Raw genomic sequence first — 18,907 nt, forward strand, 5'->3', positions numbered from 1 at the left:
CGCCTCTGCTTTTTGCAGAAACACACTACAGTTCATTTACATGTTTTCCTATGGGATACATTCACATCCATGATTTTTTTGAACAGGGCATGGACTTTTTAACGCAAAACGGTGCTATTTTTTTTTTTTTTGGTTCAATATATTTCAATGGAGAAGCTGCAGAAAGGCATGTAATGTGTTTTTGCTGCAATTTGTGTTTTGTAATCTGCCCAACAACAATGTGGCCCAAAAAAATGTAAACATTTTTTTTTTAAGGCTATTATCCGATTAATCGAAACAATAAATCGGCCAACTAATTGATTATGAAAATAATCGTTAGTTGCAGCCCTACCCTCAACCAATAAATATATAAAAATGGATATTGGGCGAGGGTAACACGCAGTATTTGTACAACATCATTTGTAAAAATGTGTAAAAGCTTGGCCAAGGCTCTACTCCTCTGCTATATACTCCAAAAATCGTTACACAGAGGGAACTTCCAGTGAAAGACTCAGGACATGAAAACTAAACAACAACAAATGTACCTGCACCTATAAATCAATAAAACCATAATTGTCAATTTATAAAAAATACATAAAAAATAGATGCATGTCTTTTGCCATTTTGCGATATTGTATTGTGAATTAATAAGTGTGCATTTGTTATTAATTTAACCACTAGAAGACTGCAATATGTATATGTAGACAATTCTTTCACCGCTCCAGGTGAGCCTCGTAGATCATCAAGGGTTGTTGAACCACCAGGGTGCTGGCAATGCTAATTGTAGCACATGAACGAAAAAACTCTGGATAGCCGCACTCCAAGATAACTTAAAATTAAGTTGGTCTTTTTATTTTCAAATGCACATGCAGTCACCGCAAACAACAGGTACAGAAATGGCCGACGCGTTTCACGCTGCAATTCAGCGCTTAGTCATGGCTAAACGCGCCGGCCATTTCTGTACCTGTTTGCGGTGACTGCATGTGCATTTGAAAATAAAAAGACCAACTTAATTTTAAGTTATCTTGGAGTGCGGCTATCCAGAGTTTTTTCGTTCATGTGCTACAATATGTATATGTACTTTGCAGCTTTCAAGTGGTATACCGGGATGATGTCTGCAGTTACAGGCATCGTCCCGGTATTGATTTTTACAGGAGGCGATTGTCTTTTGAGTAAGAGCCATTAAAGCGACCAAATCGCTGCTGGATGGCTTTTACAGGTGGCGGGAAGGGTCACCCTCTCCTCCACCCCCCGATGCTTCTCCAGGATCTCCATCTTACCGGAGATCTAGCGATTCTGCCAGATTACCATAGAGCCATTGGAGGACTGGAATAGTACCGTCGTCATGTTCCGTTTTCCCAAATGTAAGCAGTGTAATTTTATTAACTTGAAAGCATTTGATCACACTGATCTTTGTGTGATCATATGCTTTTAAGGGCAGAGGAGACATCTGGGGTCTAATAGACCCCAGATCTCTTTCTCCATAAAGAGTACCTATGGGGTCACAAGTGATGTTTACATTCCATGTGATAGCGATAAAAGTGATAAAAAAATAAAAAAATTTATAGCGCCACTAGCCCACCGTGGTTGCACGCATTTGTCCCGCACACCTAAGTAAACGGCGATTGCACTACACATGTGAGGTAATGCCACGAACATCAAAGCACCACCAAACCTCCTTTGTAACTCTTCACTGGTAATCTGTAAAGGCTTTTAAAGGGTCGCCAATGGAGATTTTTAATTACCGTAGTTTGGTGCCATTTTACGAGTGTGAGCAAATTTAAAGCATGACATGTTAAGTATCTATTTAATTGGCGAAACACCATCGCAAATACTGTGTGACAAATTGCAAAACCCAACATTTTATTCTCTAGGGTCTCTGCTAAAAAATATATATAATGTTTGGGGGTTCCAAGTAATTAAAAAAAAAAAGCTGAAAATGCCTGATCTTCAATTGGTTTGTTTTCATTTGCTTAAATTTCCACTAGAAGTTCCTTCTATGTAATGATGTTTGAAGTATATAGCAGAGGAGTATATCCTTAAGCCAGGCTTTTATACATTTTCGATTCTGTAGTGTGGACCTACCATAAAAATCTGCAAGGTTATTAATGGACAATCAGCTTGACAAAATATTCTGAGCAACAAAAACAAGTCTGCCTGCCACTGCTCTATAAAGAAACCTGCAAGAGCTTTATATTAATGTGCAAGTATAGCTGGACAATGTACACTTTGTGTAGCATCCTAGTCATATCCTGTCTCAGAGCTGCTGTTGCCATTATGCAGCCATGCAAAGCAGAAAATCAAACCATGTGTTCCTATATCATACTGGCTCCCAGTAGTTGCATGGGCTGCTATGGTGACAGTAAGCCTATGTTTAAAATCCTGACATGTACATTACTATTGAAGACACACAGATTTAGGATCAAACGCTATAATGCAAGTAAGAAAAATAGCATCCCAACAAAACACAATAATTATAATAAACATTTCCTGGAATAAAAGGGAGGGTATTAAAAGCAGATTTTTCTCCCCCGTCAGCTACGGATTTAAAATGTGCTTTTCATCAAACAAATTGCTTGAAATGTTTCTTAATGGATTGTAAAATAGCAGCAGCAGACAAGCCATCAGTCAGAATGAAATAAGTGCTTTCCGTGTGTAGTAATATAAATATATTGGAAGTAAAACTACTGAATATCTAATAGTTTATGCTTGATGCAATTACTTATGAGGCAATACCTATGACCTTTAACCTATAGGTGAACCAGAATGAAGCGCTGGCTACCAAGCAAGTATCTAGTCTCCATGCAGTGAATATTATATTATATATTTATTTACTTTGCCGGGCATTTTTATTTTCTTATCAAGTCTCAGATTTTTTTTCTTGTTAATCTGTGCTTGGCCCATACTTTTAAAAGCATTTCAGGGCGGGGGGATTTTTAAGAGTGCAGTTTAGGATCCAACTCTTCTCCACAGCCATAAAGGAATTTTGATTTACCTGTAAATTGCATGTCTTGGGAGTACAGCACAGGACACAGGCAGAGTATTCATACCCAATAGGTTATAGACACATACCTTCAGGTAAGTGGACACTGGAAAAGCTTTGGGAGATACTCCAGGATATAAGATTTACAGGTAAGTGAAAATTGCGTTCATCTTAAAGTGGTATGCCTTGGAGATTATCTGGCTTGCTTCCTTTAAGGCAGATAGACTCCTGATGCCCCCTTGATGGCTGTTGTGATAACAATAGGGAAAGAAGGACTTCCCCACTGTTAGGGCTGAGGTGCTGATACACCAAGATAGAGAACTCCTTGCTTGGCTGGACAGGAGCATGGTAAATTGAAAGAAGGAGAGTACTTTTTCCAGGTAGATAAGATTTGGAGTTGGAGAATTCTTGAATGGAAATGGGCAAATGGTACTTCATCAAAAGAAAACCACCTTTAGGCCTAGAACTCTCATGGAGAATGTCGAATGTCTCTTGGATCTCAATTCTTGAGCATAGGCTCTTAGAGAAAGACTTTTGTTTTCAGGTAATGTGAAGGTTGGAGAGCAGTTTTGTTGAAATTGAACACCCAGTGGCCTGGAGCATCTGAATAGTCCTTTGGACATTTTCTGACAGCTGGAAAGAACAGGAGTCCATCAGAAGAACGTAATATAGATTTGTTATGTAAAATAGATCTAGCCCTGAGTTGTGGAATGGACAGGCAGAGGTGACAAGACCATCGTGAACACTCTGGAATAGACAAGAGGATAGACAAAGGGCCAATGTGACAAACTGGAAGTTATTGTCTGCCACTGTGAATCGCAGAAAGCGCTGGTGAGATGGGTAGATGGAAACATACAGGTAGGCATCTTGGATGTCCATGGATGTTGTGTATTCCCCTTGTCTCAGAATCATTACCGCACCTTGTAGAACCAATGCAAAAATTTGGAATTTGAAATCTGTTGAGGGATTTTAAAGTGATTTTAAAGTCTCTCTTTTCTTTTTCTTTTTTTAAATTACAGACATGTTCCTACCTCTGTGCAGGAGAGTTGCAAAGAGCAGCCAGGGTCCTCCTCTTCGGCTCTCCTGGCCTCTCCCTCCAGCTTGCTATGGGGGCACCCGAGTCGAGCTGCAGCTCTGTGTGCCCATCTGCCATTTGGCCCCACCCCCTCTCTTTCCTGATTGGTTAACTGACTATAATAGACAGCCGTGGGAGCCAATGGTGCCACTGCTGTGTCTCAGCCAATCAAGAAGGAGAGTCCCGGACGGCCGAGGGACTTATAGACATCACTGGACAGAGAGGGAACTCAGGTAAGTATTAGGGAGTGCTGGGGAGGCTGCTACACACAGAAGGCTTTTTATCCTAATGAATAGAATGCATTAAGATGAAAAACCTTCTGCCTTTACAACTACTTTAAATCCAGAATCGCACCAATAACCCCCGCTGAGCTTTGGTTTCGTAAACAGATTTGAGTAGAATTATTTGAGCCTGTCTTGTGGCGGTACTGGTACAACAACTAGATGGAGATGGTTCAGGGGAAAAAAGCATGGGTGGGGGGCCCCTTTATTGTGAAGAGGGCTTCACTTGACACTGAAGTGAACTATCTGAAGTGGTAGTTACTGAATATACAATAATCTTCCTATACTTTAGCTGTATACAAAATGAGACGTGGAAACAAACAATGAAGTAGGAGGAGTTTAGCACTCTTTAAACATGCATAGCACTCTTTAATCCCTTCTTCCGCTCTTTCTCCTAAAGAGACCTAAGAACAGTTTTCCACTTTTATTCTATGGTACAACCCCAGCAATACATATGAACAAAATCACAGGTTTCATGTGGAGACATGTGTCAGTGTCTAAATATTAGGCATTTTTGGGCTCATTACAGTTGTCAAATAACCAAAATAAATCACATAACGTATTCCATTATACCAGTGTCTGCTGGTATATATAGCCACCAATCTGCCTCTTATAGTAGAGTACATTATTAAAAAAAGATGTAACACACTCAGCAGCCATTTACCTGATTTGCCTGTTCCATGAGAGATCTAGAACTGCATCTGAATGACCTTCCTGCGTTTCCTCAGACGAGGCCCCCTGTGAACACAATCACAGTGGTGTCTTCTTACTTTTCAAGCAAAGGATTAAGAACACTTATCACAGTACTAACTACAAGCATGCATGTGGAGATATTGCTTATTTGAAGTTTGTTCTCAGCATCTAGAACATATACTGCCATAACAAGCCAAATTTGCACCCAACCAAAAGACTTCTACTTACTAATAAATCAACACTTTAGTCTTAAAAAAAAAGAAAAAAGAGTTGGCACTAGCACAGGGATAAGAGTCATGCAAATGTCTATAATTGATTTTGCTAATGATAGTCAAAGACTAAAAGATTTTCTAATAAACTGTTAAAAATTGTATCACAATTGTATCCAACAGTATAATACATTTATTAAACATCATAGCGCTGGTTAGGTGAATCTTAATCCCCCTCTAAAGGAAGGCCTGGAGGTTCTTATAATCATGAATAATGGACATTTAATCTAAATAAAGTACATATATTAAATAACCTGTAATCATTTCATACATTTTTTAAGTATTTAATAGAACAGGGAAGGGTTAGACCTGTCAGGGATTTCCTGGAGAGGGAGCACAGAAACTAACTTTAAAACCAGCTAAATACAGTCTAGGTCAATACAAAGTATCTAAAGTTAGTACGTTTTCTTTAGAAAACAGCAGCAGCATGAAAAAAAAAATCAGTCCCCTACCAGCATGCTGCAGAGAAGGACCCTTGCTATTTGTGTGGAGATGGTGGTCTCTGCCAATGTAGGAAACACGGTGTCAGATTTAGACCTTAGGGGGCCCCTGGCAAATTAAATTTCAAGGGCCCCCTACTCTCTGCTTTGTCGTTCTGGCCGAGTCCCATCCCAGGGCCATGCCTGTCCCAAATTCAGCCAATCTCATACTTTTTGGTAACATTTGCCCCTTATGCCCCCTTAAAAATCCGGCACTGATTAAACATACCCCTGAGCCAAACATATAGTTCTGTAATCAGCAAAGCCCATTCTCCCTGCTGATTGGAGAGCCCTAGCTTTGACACAGCAGGGGGTGTGTTAGTCCTCTACAGAGAGACTCTGTTTCCACATAAAGAACAAAGATTGTTTTCTACAGGATGCTGGCAGGGAACAGGCTTTTCCATTCAGGCTGTGGCTTCATTTAAAATAAATCATACTGTAAGACTTTGCACACCTTTTATTTTAAGAAGCCTTGAATGCATTTAGCTAATCTATATAGAAAGCCTAGTTTGGATTTAAGTGTTCCCAATAGGGAAGCATGAAAAAGAATTGTCTGGTATTGGCCCTCAATATAGCAATGCTAAAAGATGTAAGGATGTGCTAACTGTAGAAACCAATGGCCAAAGTTCAACTTTCATCACTTCAGCAGTCAGAATACTAAAACACTTGTGGCTTACAACAATTTGCACATTGCTCTCTGCTTTATTATACAAGTCCCCATAAGAATCTGAAACAAAGACAATATATTGAAAATAAATAAGTTTATATTCTTGAAGGTCAGAACAAAAAAAAATCCCCCAAAATATCAGAATTTCTGATGAGTCCGGATTGCTCACTAAAGACCATTTCCCTGTGTAGCAATTGATGGTCTTATAATCCCCCATCCCAGTAAATTCAGCAACGTATAAATAACCAAACACTGCTGCACGGCCTGACACTTCCCTCCAATCTGTTTCTCATCAACTACAGTAACCACATTGGCATTTATTGGTGATATGGCAATTCCCTTCCATTAACCGCGGGATGTAACTGGCCCACAATGGGTTATATCTGGAAAAAGAAACCTATTCTTAGAAAATTACCTTCTTCCCTTTCTTTTTCTTCTTTTTAATTTGTTTGCTTCCCAGGGTGAACACAGGCTCCAAGCAGTCAACCAGATCGAGGTCCCACACGTCAATGACAGGGGTCATGTTACCGACGGCAACGTAGTTTCCTGGTAAAATTTAAGTCAGCGGAACACAAATAATGAGTAGGTTTTTAAGTGCAACTGTGCTGGGAGTAAAATGTCATCTACAATGTAAGCTTTACTGTTCCTATAATGAAGAGAATTTAAAGAAGAACCATGTAAAACGGAACCTTTTGACTATTTTACCATGTTAGTACAACCCAGGTTGATAGAGTGGGCTCTTCTTGGTGCCTACTCACCTGTGCATGGGTATCCCCAAACCTCACTACGTGTAATATGCAAATAATGAATCTCCTACTCTCTACATCACATTTGGTAGCCAACAGATGGCCCTTGGAAGCTGTGGTCAATGTTGGCATAACACCTGGATTTTGGGAATACACAGGTACTTCACTTACATATAAAGTGAGCATGAATGTAGGCACCAATACCAAAAAGAGAAAATCTAGGTAATACGAGACAAATCAAGATAATCTGATTAAAACCAAATCGGTTTTGTTTTCGGGGGATTTGTTCACTTTTTCCTTGCAGCTTTTTAATATATACCATATTATTATAACTGGTGCGCAGAATAATTTTACACAAAGTCCGTTTGGTTGTAATATGATACTACTTGATAGTATGGACCATTTTTTAGGCATGTATGATAAACTTGAGAGCCTTTACATAGAATTTTGTTTTAAAATATTTTACGAGGTAGGTCACAAAGGTTTCTCCTCAACCTTCCCAAATTGCTCAGCTTGGGACTGGCATGCAGAATGTGGTAACTCATGTACATAGCCAGTTTGTACACACATAATAGGGTTAATGTAGACGGGAACTAGTCAACCTATCAGCACGTCTTTGCAGTGGGGGGGGGACAAGAAAACCCAAAAGCAACCTACAAGAAAACAGGGAGAACACGCAAACTCCATACAGTGACTTTATACATAAATTCAACAAAACACATACAAGAGTTTGATGAGGCCTCAGCATTTCCAACAAATCTAGTAATATCAGTACACAATACTAAACCATGTAATACACTAGCAGATTTTTATATGATCGCTAGTAAGATTATTTTTAGTACATACGATGACTTGGCAAAACTTTTTCAAATGTACTTCAACATTTTATTAGCATTTTAGTTCAATACATTTTTTAATTTTCAATATTAAGTTCCACAAGCTGAATAATACCAAGTGGAAGTGAAAAAAAAAAATCAATATCTTAACATAAGGCAATGTTGCATTGGAAAAGGTGCATGGAGAATTCTCGCGGATAGACTAGCGAAAGTTATATCTCCCTTGATATATGCTGACCAAACTGGTTTTATACCAGGTAGGCAGATAGGTGATAACATTAGGCTAGTTACCAACATCATTCAAGACGCTAATTTGCACTCTAGACAGGCATGCCTCCTCAGCCTAGACATACACAAGGCATTCGACAGTGTCAGCTGGTCATATATGAATCACCTACTTCCCAGGTTCGGGATCTCAGGCAACTTTCTTCAGGGTTTCAACACCCTATATCATTCGCCCCAGACCCGTATTAGATTTCCCGGTAGCAACTCAGAATTTTTCCCACTGGGCCGTGGAACTAGGCAGGGATGCCCTTTATCCCCGCTCTTGTTCGCTTTAGCTATCGAACCCCTAGCTCAAGCCATCAGATCCAACCCAGACATTAAGGGTTACTCCAAGGACCAATGTGAATTCAAGATTAGCTTGTATGCTGACGACTCCCTTGTTTTTCTCACGGAACCTCTCCTGTCTATTCCCGTCCTCCTTAAAGTGGAGGTTCACCCTTTAAAACATTTTTTAACACTACACAAAGTCGCGACATCCTACCGACACAAGGCCGGTGTTTTTTTTTTTTTGTCAACACATACTTGTTAATCCCGATTTTCACCTCACGGCGATCCCTCGGGAGTGGGCGTTCCCAAGCACTGCCTGTGATTGACAGGCTTCCGAACGGCGCATACTGCGCGTCACAGGTTGCCGGAAAAACCCGAACGTCGGTGCGGCTCTATACGGCGCCTGCGCACCGACGTTCGGGTTCTGTCGGCAACATGTGACGCGCAGTATGCGCCGTTCGGAAGTAGTAGATAGTAAATTTCCACAGCAGCAGCTCACTAGTCACACACACAGCAATTGGTCCACTCTCTGCTCTACACTCAAATAACCCTGGCTGTGGACACAGCTGGATTGTGCTCAGGCAGCCGGTGTGCAGCAGTGGTGCTGCACACTTTACAGTGATGTGCACTCTCTGGGCTCCCTCATGGCAGGAAGTAGCTATGTCCTGTAGACCTTAAAATGCAGCTCCCCCCCCCCCTCCTGGCAATCTCCCTCTGGATTACAGTAGACACTCTCTCCTATGGACTACGGATCCCACAGTGCAGTGCTGCCTGACTTGTCTATTGAACTCTTTCTGCTCATAAGTTCCTACTCTTGCTGAAACAGCTGTTAACCAGCAGCTACAGAGCAGCTTTAACCAGTACTTCTGTCACTCTCCATTCATAGCCAAGCACCTGTATCCTTTAATTACTTAAAATTGTAATTACTAGTGCCATGAAAAATGGTGGTTGACAGGTTGCTATGGTCAACAAGAATAATTAGCAAGGCTGAAGAGGACATATCCAAAACAACTCTTTCCTTTGAACAAGGCCTTGTGTAGCTTAGTTGTGCATATTTTTGCAAAGTTGAAATGAATACTTGAGCTGAGAAAAAAATCTTATCAAGAAATATGATCAAATTTCTATACACAAAAAAATGTTTTCCTATTCATACAAGCCTCAGCTTTCTCATATCAATTTCTAGAGTGGATTTTCAATACAAATGAAATGTATTCATTAATCCCACAGAGCAATTTCTATGACACAAGAGCTCTTTGTGAGAAGAATGAAATGGTGCTCCCATCATCTATCAAAACTTTCTGCTTTTGAACAAATCTTGCTGATGACACTCCTATAATAAGACTGCTACAGACATCCACTTCTGTGGTTTATTTAAAGAGCACCTGTAGTTTTTTCATAGAGGGGAGCAAAAGGATACAAGAGCAAGACAAGTATCTTTGTTTTATCTTGCTGCAATAAAAGGCGGCAAATATAACTCTTTCGTACACAAGCCTGAACAATTATAAAAGTGTAAATGTACTTGTACTTTGTCCATGAGGACTAAAGCAAGAGATTGACTTTAAAGGGGTGTTCCAGCCTTTTTTTAAGTTTATTAAAAGACAGCAGCTACAAAAAGTGTAGCTGCTGGCTTTTAATAAACAGACACTTACCTGCTCCACGGTTCCTAGTGTGGGCACCCGGCAGTGACAGCTTTTGGCTTCATGGCCGGGCACCCACTGCGCATGCGCGAGCGGCGCGGCGCCGTCCGATTGGACAGGCGCTCGCCTACAGGGAGGGGCTGCAATAAGGCGATTAAGCTATTTGCCTTACCAGCCCCTCAGCGGAAGGAGGAAGTGGGACAGAAAGTCCCACTCCTCCTGAAGCCCCCACTCCCCCCCCCCCAAAAAAATGACATGCCAAATGTGGCATGTAAGGGGGCAAGGAGTGGATTAAGCGGAAGTTCCATTGCTTTAAACACCCCTTCTGCAGCAGGACATAAAATACAGAAAAAAAAAAAAAAAAAAATGTCTACAGCTTGCCTGTAAAATCCTTACATCACAGGACACAGAGCCGATTATAATAACTACTTGGGTTATAAGCCACCTATAGGTGAATGGACACAGGTAAATCAGCTCAATCAAACAGGAAGTCCCCCCCTATATAACCCCTCCTACACAGGAATTACTTCAGTTTTGTAGCAAGCAATAAATTCCTAAGAGGGGAGGGACCTCTGTCCTGTGATGTACTCCAAGAAAATGATTTTACAGATAAGCTGTAGAAAAAAAAAAAATCTAATTTTCTTTATTGTACATCACAGGACAAAGAGCCGGTAATTATAATACTAACTACTTGGGACATCCCAAAGCAATATCCTTGAGGGGAGGGAGACACCATTACAGAACTGCCACTAGAGAAGGACCGTCTCTGCTGTTTGTAATAGGCGGAGGCCAAAAGGCAGCATCCTCCATCTTTTTTACATCCACCTGGTAAAAACTCTGTAGATGTATAAACCAAAGACCAAACAGTGGTCTTGTACACCTGGGCCACTGACACCTGACGGCCCAAGATACTCCCATACATCTGGTATAGACTCTATCCCCTGAAAAAAGATTTTGCCCTTTCAACCACAGGCAATGATAAACTGGCAGATCCTCTGCTAAAAATTCGACCTGGATGCCGCCTGCCCTTCCTGGGCTCTTCTGGCAGCACAAACCAGGATTTATGACCTGTGCCAACAACCCAAGCAGATCCTGATCGCCTGAACTACCTCTAGGAGTATGTAGCGATCCTTCTCCTGCCGACTGTGGATTAGGAGAAAAATAAAATTCAAGTCACTGTCCTGATTCAAGTGAAAACTAGAAACCACTCTAGGCAATAAAAATAGATGAGGACGCAACATCACCTTATCATGACGTGAACCAAGAACGGCTCCTTGCATGAAAGAGCTGCCAACTCTGACACTCCACTTAGTGAAGTGGTGGCAACCAAAGAAGCCACCTTCCGAGATAAAGGACTAACAGAATCTCCCAACTGGTTAAAAAAGTGGCCTCTGCAAGAACAGTCAAGATCAAATTCAAGTCCCAAGGATTCAAGAGTATCCTGGCAGGCAGGACTGTCTACATTACACAGTGTCTGAAGTATGAATCAAGGAGTGAGAAACAACAGCCTCTGTAAAAAAAATGGATAGGGACGAACTCTGACCCTTAACGGTAATTAAGGTCAATCTCCTTTCCCCTACTGATTGAAAAAAGAAAAAGAATATCTCCCACCACATATTTCTGTGGGTGCCACTTCCTGGCTTCGCCCCAGGCAAAAAAATATTTCCAAATCCTGTAATTGAAGTTCCCTGAAGCTGGCTTCCAGAGGCTCAACAGTGCCGAGATACAGGACTCAGGATCATTAGGTCCCGCTGGACTGGGAGTGTCCAAGGAGCAACTCTCACAAGACTCGCTATGTCAGTGTACCAAGCCCTCCTGGGCTAATTCAGATAACACCATTACCACCTCCCAGATTATTCACAAAAGATGTGGCAGAAGTCGAAACAGAGGGAAAGCGTCAAATAAGGAAGAATTGGTCCCTAAGGTGTTACCAGTACATCTAACCCCTATTGTCAGTGGGACTCTCGTCCCCGACACAACCTGTCCCAATTTGCTGTAGAACATGGAATCTAGTAGATTCACCTGCAGATTTCCCCCTGCCATTATTCTATATTTGAAATATGCACCAACGATAGAGACAGCACTCGTACTGTCCCAGACAGAATGTGGTTCACCTTTCTGAGCCGCATGACTCCTGGTGCCGCCCTGGTGGTTGATATATATGCCCCTGTAGAGGCATTTCTGGATTGAACCTACAACTGTTTTGTCCCATAATCCAGAGCAAGAGGTCATCTCTGAACAGACCAAGCCTATCTGAAACAGAAGGATGCCCAGCGGATTGAGATCTCAAGATAGACCTCATGTCCCCATTTGGTTTTGGAACCGCTACCATTTAATTGTCTTACAATAATACAATAACTTCTGCTCCAAGAGCCAATGCAAGGCAAAAGACTGACAAGTCTATGGCAGACCCAGACAGTCTCAAGGTGTACTTAACCTAACAGGTTTCTGCCGCCTAAAGATGTAGCGAACCATCTCAGAGACTGCGCTAAAATCTTCAAGTTTGATATACTCTCAAAACACAGCAGCCTCAGATGCTCCCCTCACTTAGGAGGAAAAAAAACAAAAACGTACAGCCCTTGGTATTCCAGCACTGATTGCGATATTCGTGTCAGTTATTGTCTGACTGTCCGCTGCAATGTCGCAGTCCCGCTATAAGTCGGTGATCGCCGCCATTACTAGTATAAAGTATAAAACAAATAAAAATGCCAGTATATAGACACACCATAGTTTGTAGGCGCTATGATTTTTGCGCAAACCAATCAATAGATGCTCATTGGGATTTTTTTAACCAAAAACCATGTAGCAGAATACATAATATTATGTATAATAATCATAATTTATGAAGAAATTAGATTCAATTATTTTTTATCGAATATGTTTTATAGCAGAAAGTAAAAAATATAATTTTTTTTTTCAAAATTGGTCTGACTTTTTTTTGATTATAGCGCAAAAAAAACAAACGCAGTGTTGATCAAATACCACCAAACGAAAGCTCTATTTGTGAAAAATTATATATATTGTATTGGGTACAGCGTTGCATGGCCGGGCAGTTGTTGGTTAAAATATCGCACAAATGGCCATTAGAATTCATTAAGCCTCTACTGGAGGAGATGTGGTTTGATGCCAGGAACCATATGCTGCATCCAGCAAGTATTCAGCCCAGAGCTGCCATCAGAAATCATGGGGCCCTGTACAGCCTACCTAATGGGGCACCGTAAAGGCTACCTGACCGGGCCTTGCCCGAAGGGAGCTCCTGCAGAGCCAGGGCCCTCCCTGCTCGTCCGATAGGGTCTAGGCCCAGGTTGGAAGTACCCTGCCATCAGTGTCTCTGTACTATGCACAGCTGTTAATGTTATTAGAAGCATATCCATATACAGTAGTGCCTTGGATTACGAGCATAAGACTAGGGAGGGAGCACCCAGAAAGTCTATGTGCCCAGCATGTTACTTTAGGACACATTGGTGGCATACAAGGCCCAGCTGCTGGGCCTTGTAGTACACCAATGCCTCCTATTGTAAAATGCTGGGCCTTGTAGTCCACCAATGCCATCCTAAAGTAAAATGCTGGGCCTTGTAGTCCACCAGAGCCTCCTAATGTAAAATGCTGGGCCTTGTAGTCCACCAGTGCCTCCTATAGTAAAATGCTGGGGCCCAGCATTTTACTTTAGGAGGCTTTGGTGGACTACAAGGCCCAGCATTTTACATTAGGAGGCTTTGGTGGACTACAAGGCCCAGCATTTTACATTAGGAGGCTTTGGTGGACTACAAGGCCCAGCATTTTACATTAGGAGGCTTTGGTGGACTACAAGGCCCAGTATTTTACTGTAGGAGGCATTGGTGGCCTACAAGGCCCAGCAGCTGGGCCTTGTAGTCCACCAATGCCTCTATAGTAAAATGCACCAATGCTGTAGTGTCTGTGTGTATTGTGTAGCGGTCACTGTGTAGTGTATTGTGTAGCGGTCACTGTGTAGTTTATTGTGTAGCGGTCACTGTGTAGTGTTGCGGTCACTGTGTAGTGTATTGTGTAGCGGTCACTGTGTAGTGTATTGTGTAGCGGTCACTATGTAGTGTATTGTGTAGCGGTCACTATGTAGTGTAGCGGTCACTGTGTAGTGTATTGTGTAGCGGAAACTGTGTAGTGTAGTGTATTGTGTAGCGGTCACTGTGTAGTGTATTGTGTAGCGGTCACTGTGTAGTGTATTGTGTAGCGGTCACTGTGTAGTGTATTGTGTAGCGGTCACTGTGTAGTGTATTGTGTAGCGGTCACTGTGTAGTGTATTGTGTAGCGGTCACTGTGTAGTGTATTGTGTAGCGGTCACTAGGTAGTGTATTTGGTCTCTGTGTAGTGTATTGTGTAGCGGTCACTGTGTAGTGTATTGTGTAGCGGTCACTGTGTAGTGTATTGTGTAGCGGTCACTGGGTAGTGTATTTGGTCTCTGTGTAGTGTATTGTGTAGCGGTCACTGGGTAGTGTATTGTGTAGCGGTCACTGGGTAGTGTATTGTGTAGCGGTCACTGTGTAGTGTATTGTGTAGCGGTCACTGGGTAGTGTATTGTGTAGCGGTCACTGGGTAGTGTATTTGGTCTCTGTGTAGTGTATTGTGTAGCGGTCACTGTGTAGTGTATTGTGTAGCGGTCACTGGGTAGTGCATTTGGTCACTGGGTAGTGTATTGTGTAGCGGTCACTGGGTAGTGTATTTGGTTACTGTGTAGTGTATTGTGTAGCGGTCACTGGGTAGTTTATTGTGTAGCGGTCACTGGGTAGTGTATTGTGTAGCGGTCACTGGGTAGTGTATTGTGTAGCGGTCACTGGGTAGTGTATTGTGTAGCGGTCACTGGGTAGTGTAGTGGTCACTGGGTAGTGTATTGTGTAGTGGTTAGTATAGGAATAAGGTAGGTTAGTGGGTAGTGTAGTGGTCAGTATAGGAATCGGGCAGGTCAGTACTATTGTAGTAGTGTATGTGTAGTGTATTGTGTATTGTGTAGTGTATTGTGTAGCGGTCACTAGGTAGTGTATTTGGTCTCTGTGTAGTGTATTGTGTAGCGGTCACTGTGTAGTGTATTGTGTAGCGGTCACTGTGTAGTGTATTGTGTAGCGGTCACTGGGTAGTGTATTTGGTCTCTGTGTAGTGTATTGTGTAGCGGTCACTGGGTAGTGTATTGTGTAGCGGTCACTGTGTAGTGTATTGTGTAGCGGTCACTGGGTAGTGTATTGTGTAGCGGTCACTGGGTAGTGTATTTGGTCTCTGTGTAGTGTATTGTGTAGCGGTCACTGTGTAGTGTATTGTGTAGCGGTCACTGGGTAGTGCATTTGGTCACTGGGTAGTGTATTGTGTAGCGGTCACTGGGTAGTGTATTTGGTTACTGTGTAGTGTATTGTGTAGCGGTCACTGGGTAGTTTATTGTGTAGCGGTCACTGGGTAGTGTATTGTGTAGCGGTCACTGGGTAGTGTATTGTGTAGCGGTCACTGGGTAGTGTATTGTGTAGCGGTCACTGGGTAGTGTATTGTGTAGCGGTCACTGGGTAGTGTATTTGGTTACTGTGTAGTGTATTGTGTAGCGGTCACTGGGTAGTTTATTGTGTAGCGGTCACTGGGTAGTGTATTGTGTAGCGGTCACTGGGTAGTGTATTGTGTAGCGGTCACTGGGTAGTGTAGTGGTCACTGGGTAGTGTAGTGGTCACTGGGTAGTGTATTGTGTAGTGGTTAGTATAGGAATAAGGTAGGTTAGTGGGTAGTGTAGTGGTCAGTATAGGAATCGGGCAGGTCAGTACTATTGTAGTAAGGGAATGGACTCGTGGCGTGGGAAAAGTCCGCGGATTAGGGGGGCGCAAATTACTTACCTTGCCCCGGGCGCTGACAACCCTAGCTACGCCACTGCTTGCAATACATTTATTTTTCTGTTCTGAGATAGTGTTTCAGTGCAAATCCCAATGAGAAACGTAATCCGTATGCTATGGGATAAAAGCTTATATCATACAGCCAATCTTGGCAAAGGAATATTTGCACATATTACACTTACAAAAATAAATCTTTTAAACCGGTGCGGAGAGAAATTTCAGGCGATCACTGCCGATGCCTTCCGAAAATGCAGCATGTCAGCTGTCATGCTAATCCTCAACTTCGGTACTTTCTCAGCCACTGACCCTGGAAAAATCGGCAGCAAAGGTTTCCTTCAAAGCAGACCAGCAGCTTTTGAATGATGTCACTCCTCTATGCCGCAGATTCCCATAATCCTCTCTGTTTTGCTACAGTAACATGGACACCACCCTAGGTCTGTGAGATTTTCATTAAATGTTAGATAAACACCTACAACGGCTGCTATTATGTGATGGGGTTATAAAGTAGCAGCATGATACCCCCAAGTGAGCCAGTCCTAAGGACATTATAACTGTATTGTGAGTCTGGATCAATAAAATAAAACCCAGATCAGCCAACACCGAGATTGGGCCAACTGTGATTTAACATAATCATGGCAGCCGGGAGGGGGAAATAAACTTTTACAGCAAATAACGAGGCCTGGATCTATCCATTACCTTCCTCCTGCAGGGGCTTATTATCCTGCCACCAAGCAGTTAACAAGTCCAAAAAGCACTGCCGAGTATTAAAATGTTTTCTGACTGCTAGCAACAACGTAAAAACATCATTATTAAAATACAGAAAAAAAAAAGAAAAGGCGGACGATTTAGATTACATTATTTCTATCAATGTAACTGAAACCTATATGGGCTCTTTAAAGTCTAACTGTGATATATGTATAAGGCAGTGAGCTGACCAGAACAAGGGAGGGGGATACAGGTGTCAGATGTGCTTAGAAGTTTAACCCCTTTACCGGCCTTTGCATTAAAGTAATGTGACATAAGCAAATTAATATTTTATTTTTACTTTGTATGAAATCCATCTGAATTGCAATTTGTGTGAAAAACCAAAATACCAAATGTAGTAAAATTATATTAAATTGTCTTTCTTGTGAACTTTTTTCTTTTTTTACTTTGGGTGGAGTTAATTTTTTGCTGTCTGAGTACCACTGGGGAAATTTCCATTAAAGCGGGAGTTCACCCATTTATTAAATTTTTTTTTTCTCCCCTTAGATTCCTGCTCGTTCGGTCTAGGGGAATCGGCTATTTGTATTAAAATATGATCCGTACTTACCCGTTTTCGAGATGCATCTTCTTCCGTCGCTTCCGGGTATGGGTCTTCGGGAGCGGGCGTTCCTTCTTGATTGACAGTCTTCCGACGGTCGCATCCATCGCGTCACTCGTAGCCGAAAGAAGCCGAACGTCGGTGCGGCTCTATACTGCGCCTGCGCACCGACGTTCGGCTTCTTTCGGAAAATCGTGACGCGATGGATGCGACCATCGGAAGCCTCTCGGAAGACTGTCAATCAAGAAGGAACGCCCATTCCCGCAGCCCATACCCGGAAGCGACGGAGAGGATGCGTCTCGTAAACGGGTAAGTACTGCACATATTTTAAAACAAATAGCCGATTCCCCTAGAGAAAACGAGCATTAATCTAAGGGGGAAAAGTGCCCTCTAAGGGTGAACCCCCGCTTTAACTTTCTGTCCAATAGGAACATGAAAAGTTAGGGAAAGTCTCCCAAAGGAAGGAAGGTTGATTTCCCTTCTTCGCTTGTTCTGGGGACAGCCCTAAAATGGCGACTCTCATTTCACTTTAAATCTAAATGAGAATGTTCATCGGTATGACTAGAGGGGTGAATCTCCTTAAACTGGTTGTAAACCCTGTTACACCACTTTTACATACAGGTAAGCCTATAACAAGGGCTTACCTGTAGGTACCCTTAATATCTCCTACATTTAGAAGATATTCAGTATATGTGCTGCTACCCTGTTTCCCCGAAAATAAAACCTACCCCTAAAATAAGACCTAGCGTACTTTTCCAGGAGGACTGCAATATAAGCCCTACCCTGAAAATAAACCCTAGTTTAAAATCCTATAACCCACTCTATTACAGTAGTACACAATGTACAATGTGTGTGTTTCTGTAACATAAATGCAGGGAAGAGAGCTCCGGCAGGTCACAAAAGCGCAGAGCGGCGCTATAATGAAGGTATTTGGCACAATTATATTACAGAAATACACACATTGTACATTATATACTACAGTAATAGAGTGGATTACAAGATTTTACAAGCATTTTAGCTCAGTTCACACTGGGGATTCCTAACAGGCAGGTCGAGAGAGGGGGAGAGAAGACAGCACATTACATGTAAGACCTACCCCAAAAATAAGCCCTACTGTGTCTTTTGTTGCCAAAATTAATATAAGACCCGGGCTTATTTTCGGGGAAACACGGTACCGACGTCATTGGCGCATGCACACTGAAGAGACGGCCGCTGGTGCCTTTTCTTCAGGAGTTGTGCCGTGACTGGAGGCTCCCGTGCGCATGCGTGGGAGTGATGTCATCGCGGCTCCGGCCAATTACAGCGCCGGAGCCGCGAACCCGGAAGTAACTCCGGTGGAAGATGGCCGCGCTGTACTCGGAGGGCCAACGCCAATTCAAGGTAAATATTGGTAATGAACTAGTATGCGATGCATGCTAGCTCATTATGCCTTTGTCTTTCAGGGTTTTTTTTTTTCGAGGTTTAAAACCTCTTTAATTGGGACAAAGACTGTAGTAAAAGTTCTAACCGAATGTTGAAATCCTCCGCAAATAGCTAAATACACACGCACATTTTTTTTTCTCTTTAT

General features: G+C 42.3%; 1 protein-coding gene across 1 annotated transcript in view; it reads right to left on the bottom strand.

Moving 5' to 3' along the window:
* The window catches only part of PWP1 (PWP1 homolog, endonuclein), an 89,354-nt gene that overhangs the window by 42,930 nt on the left and 27,517 nt on the right, over nucleotides 1-18,907 (bottom strand). The window contains exons 7-8 of the mRNA XM_040345195.1: nucleotides 6,842-6,972; nucleotides 4,983-5,056 (exon numbers count right to left, since the gene is read on the bottom strand). Of these exons, the coding sequence (XP_040201129.1) occupies nucleotides 4,983-5,056; nucleotides 6,842-6,972 (205 nt within the window). The remainder of the gene's footprint in view (nucleotides 1-4,982; nucleotides 5,057-6,841; nucleotides 6,973-18,907) is intronic.

Source organism: Rana temporaria, chromosome 3 (assembly GCF_905171775.1).
Source record: "Rana temporaria chromosome 3, aRanTem1.1, whole genome shotgun sequence".
In the NCBI taxonomy this organism is placed as follows: Eukaryota; Metazoa; Chordata; class Amphibia; order Anura; family Ranidae; genus Rana; species Rana temporaria.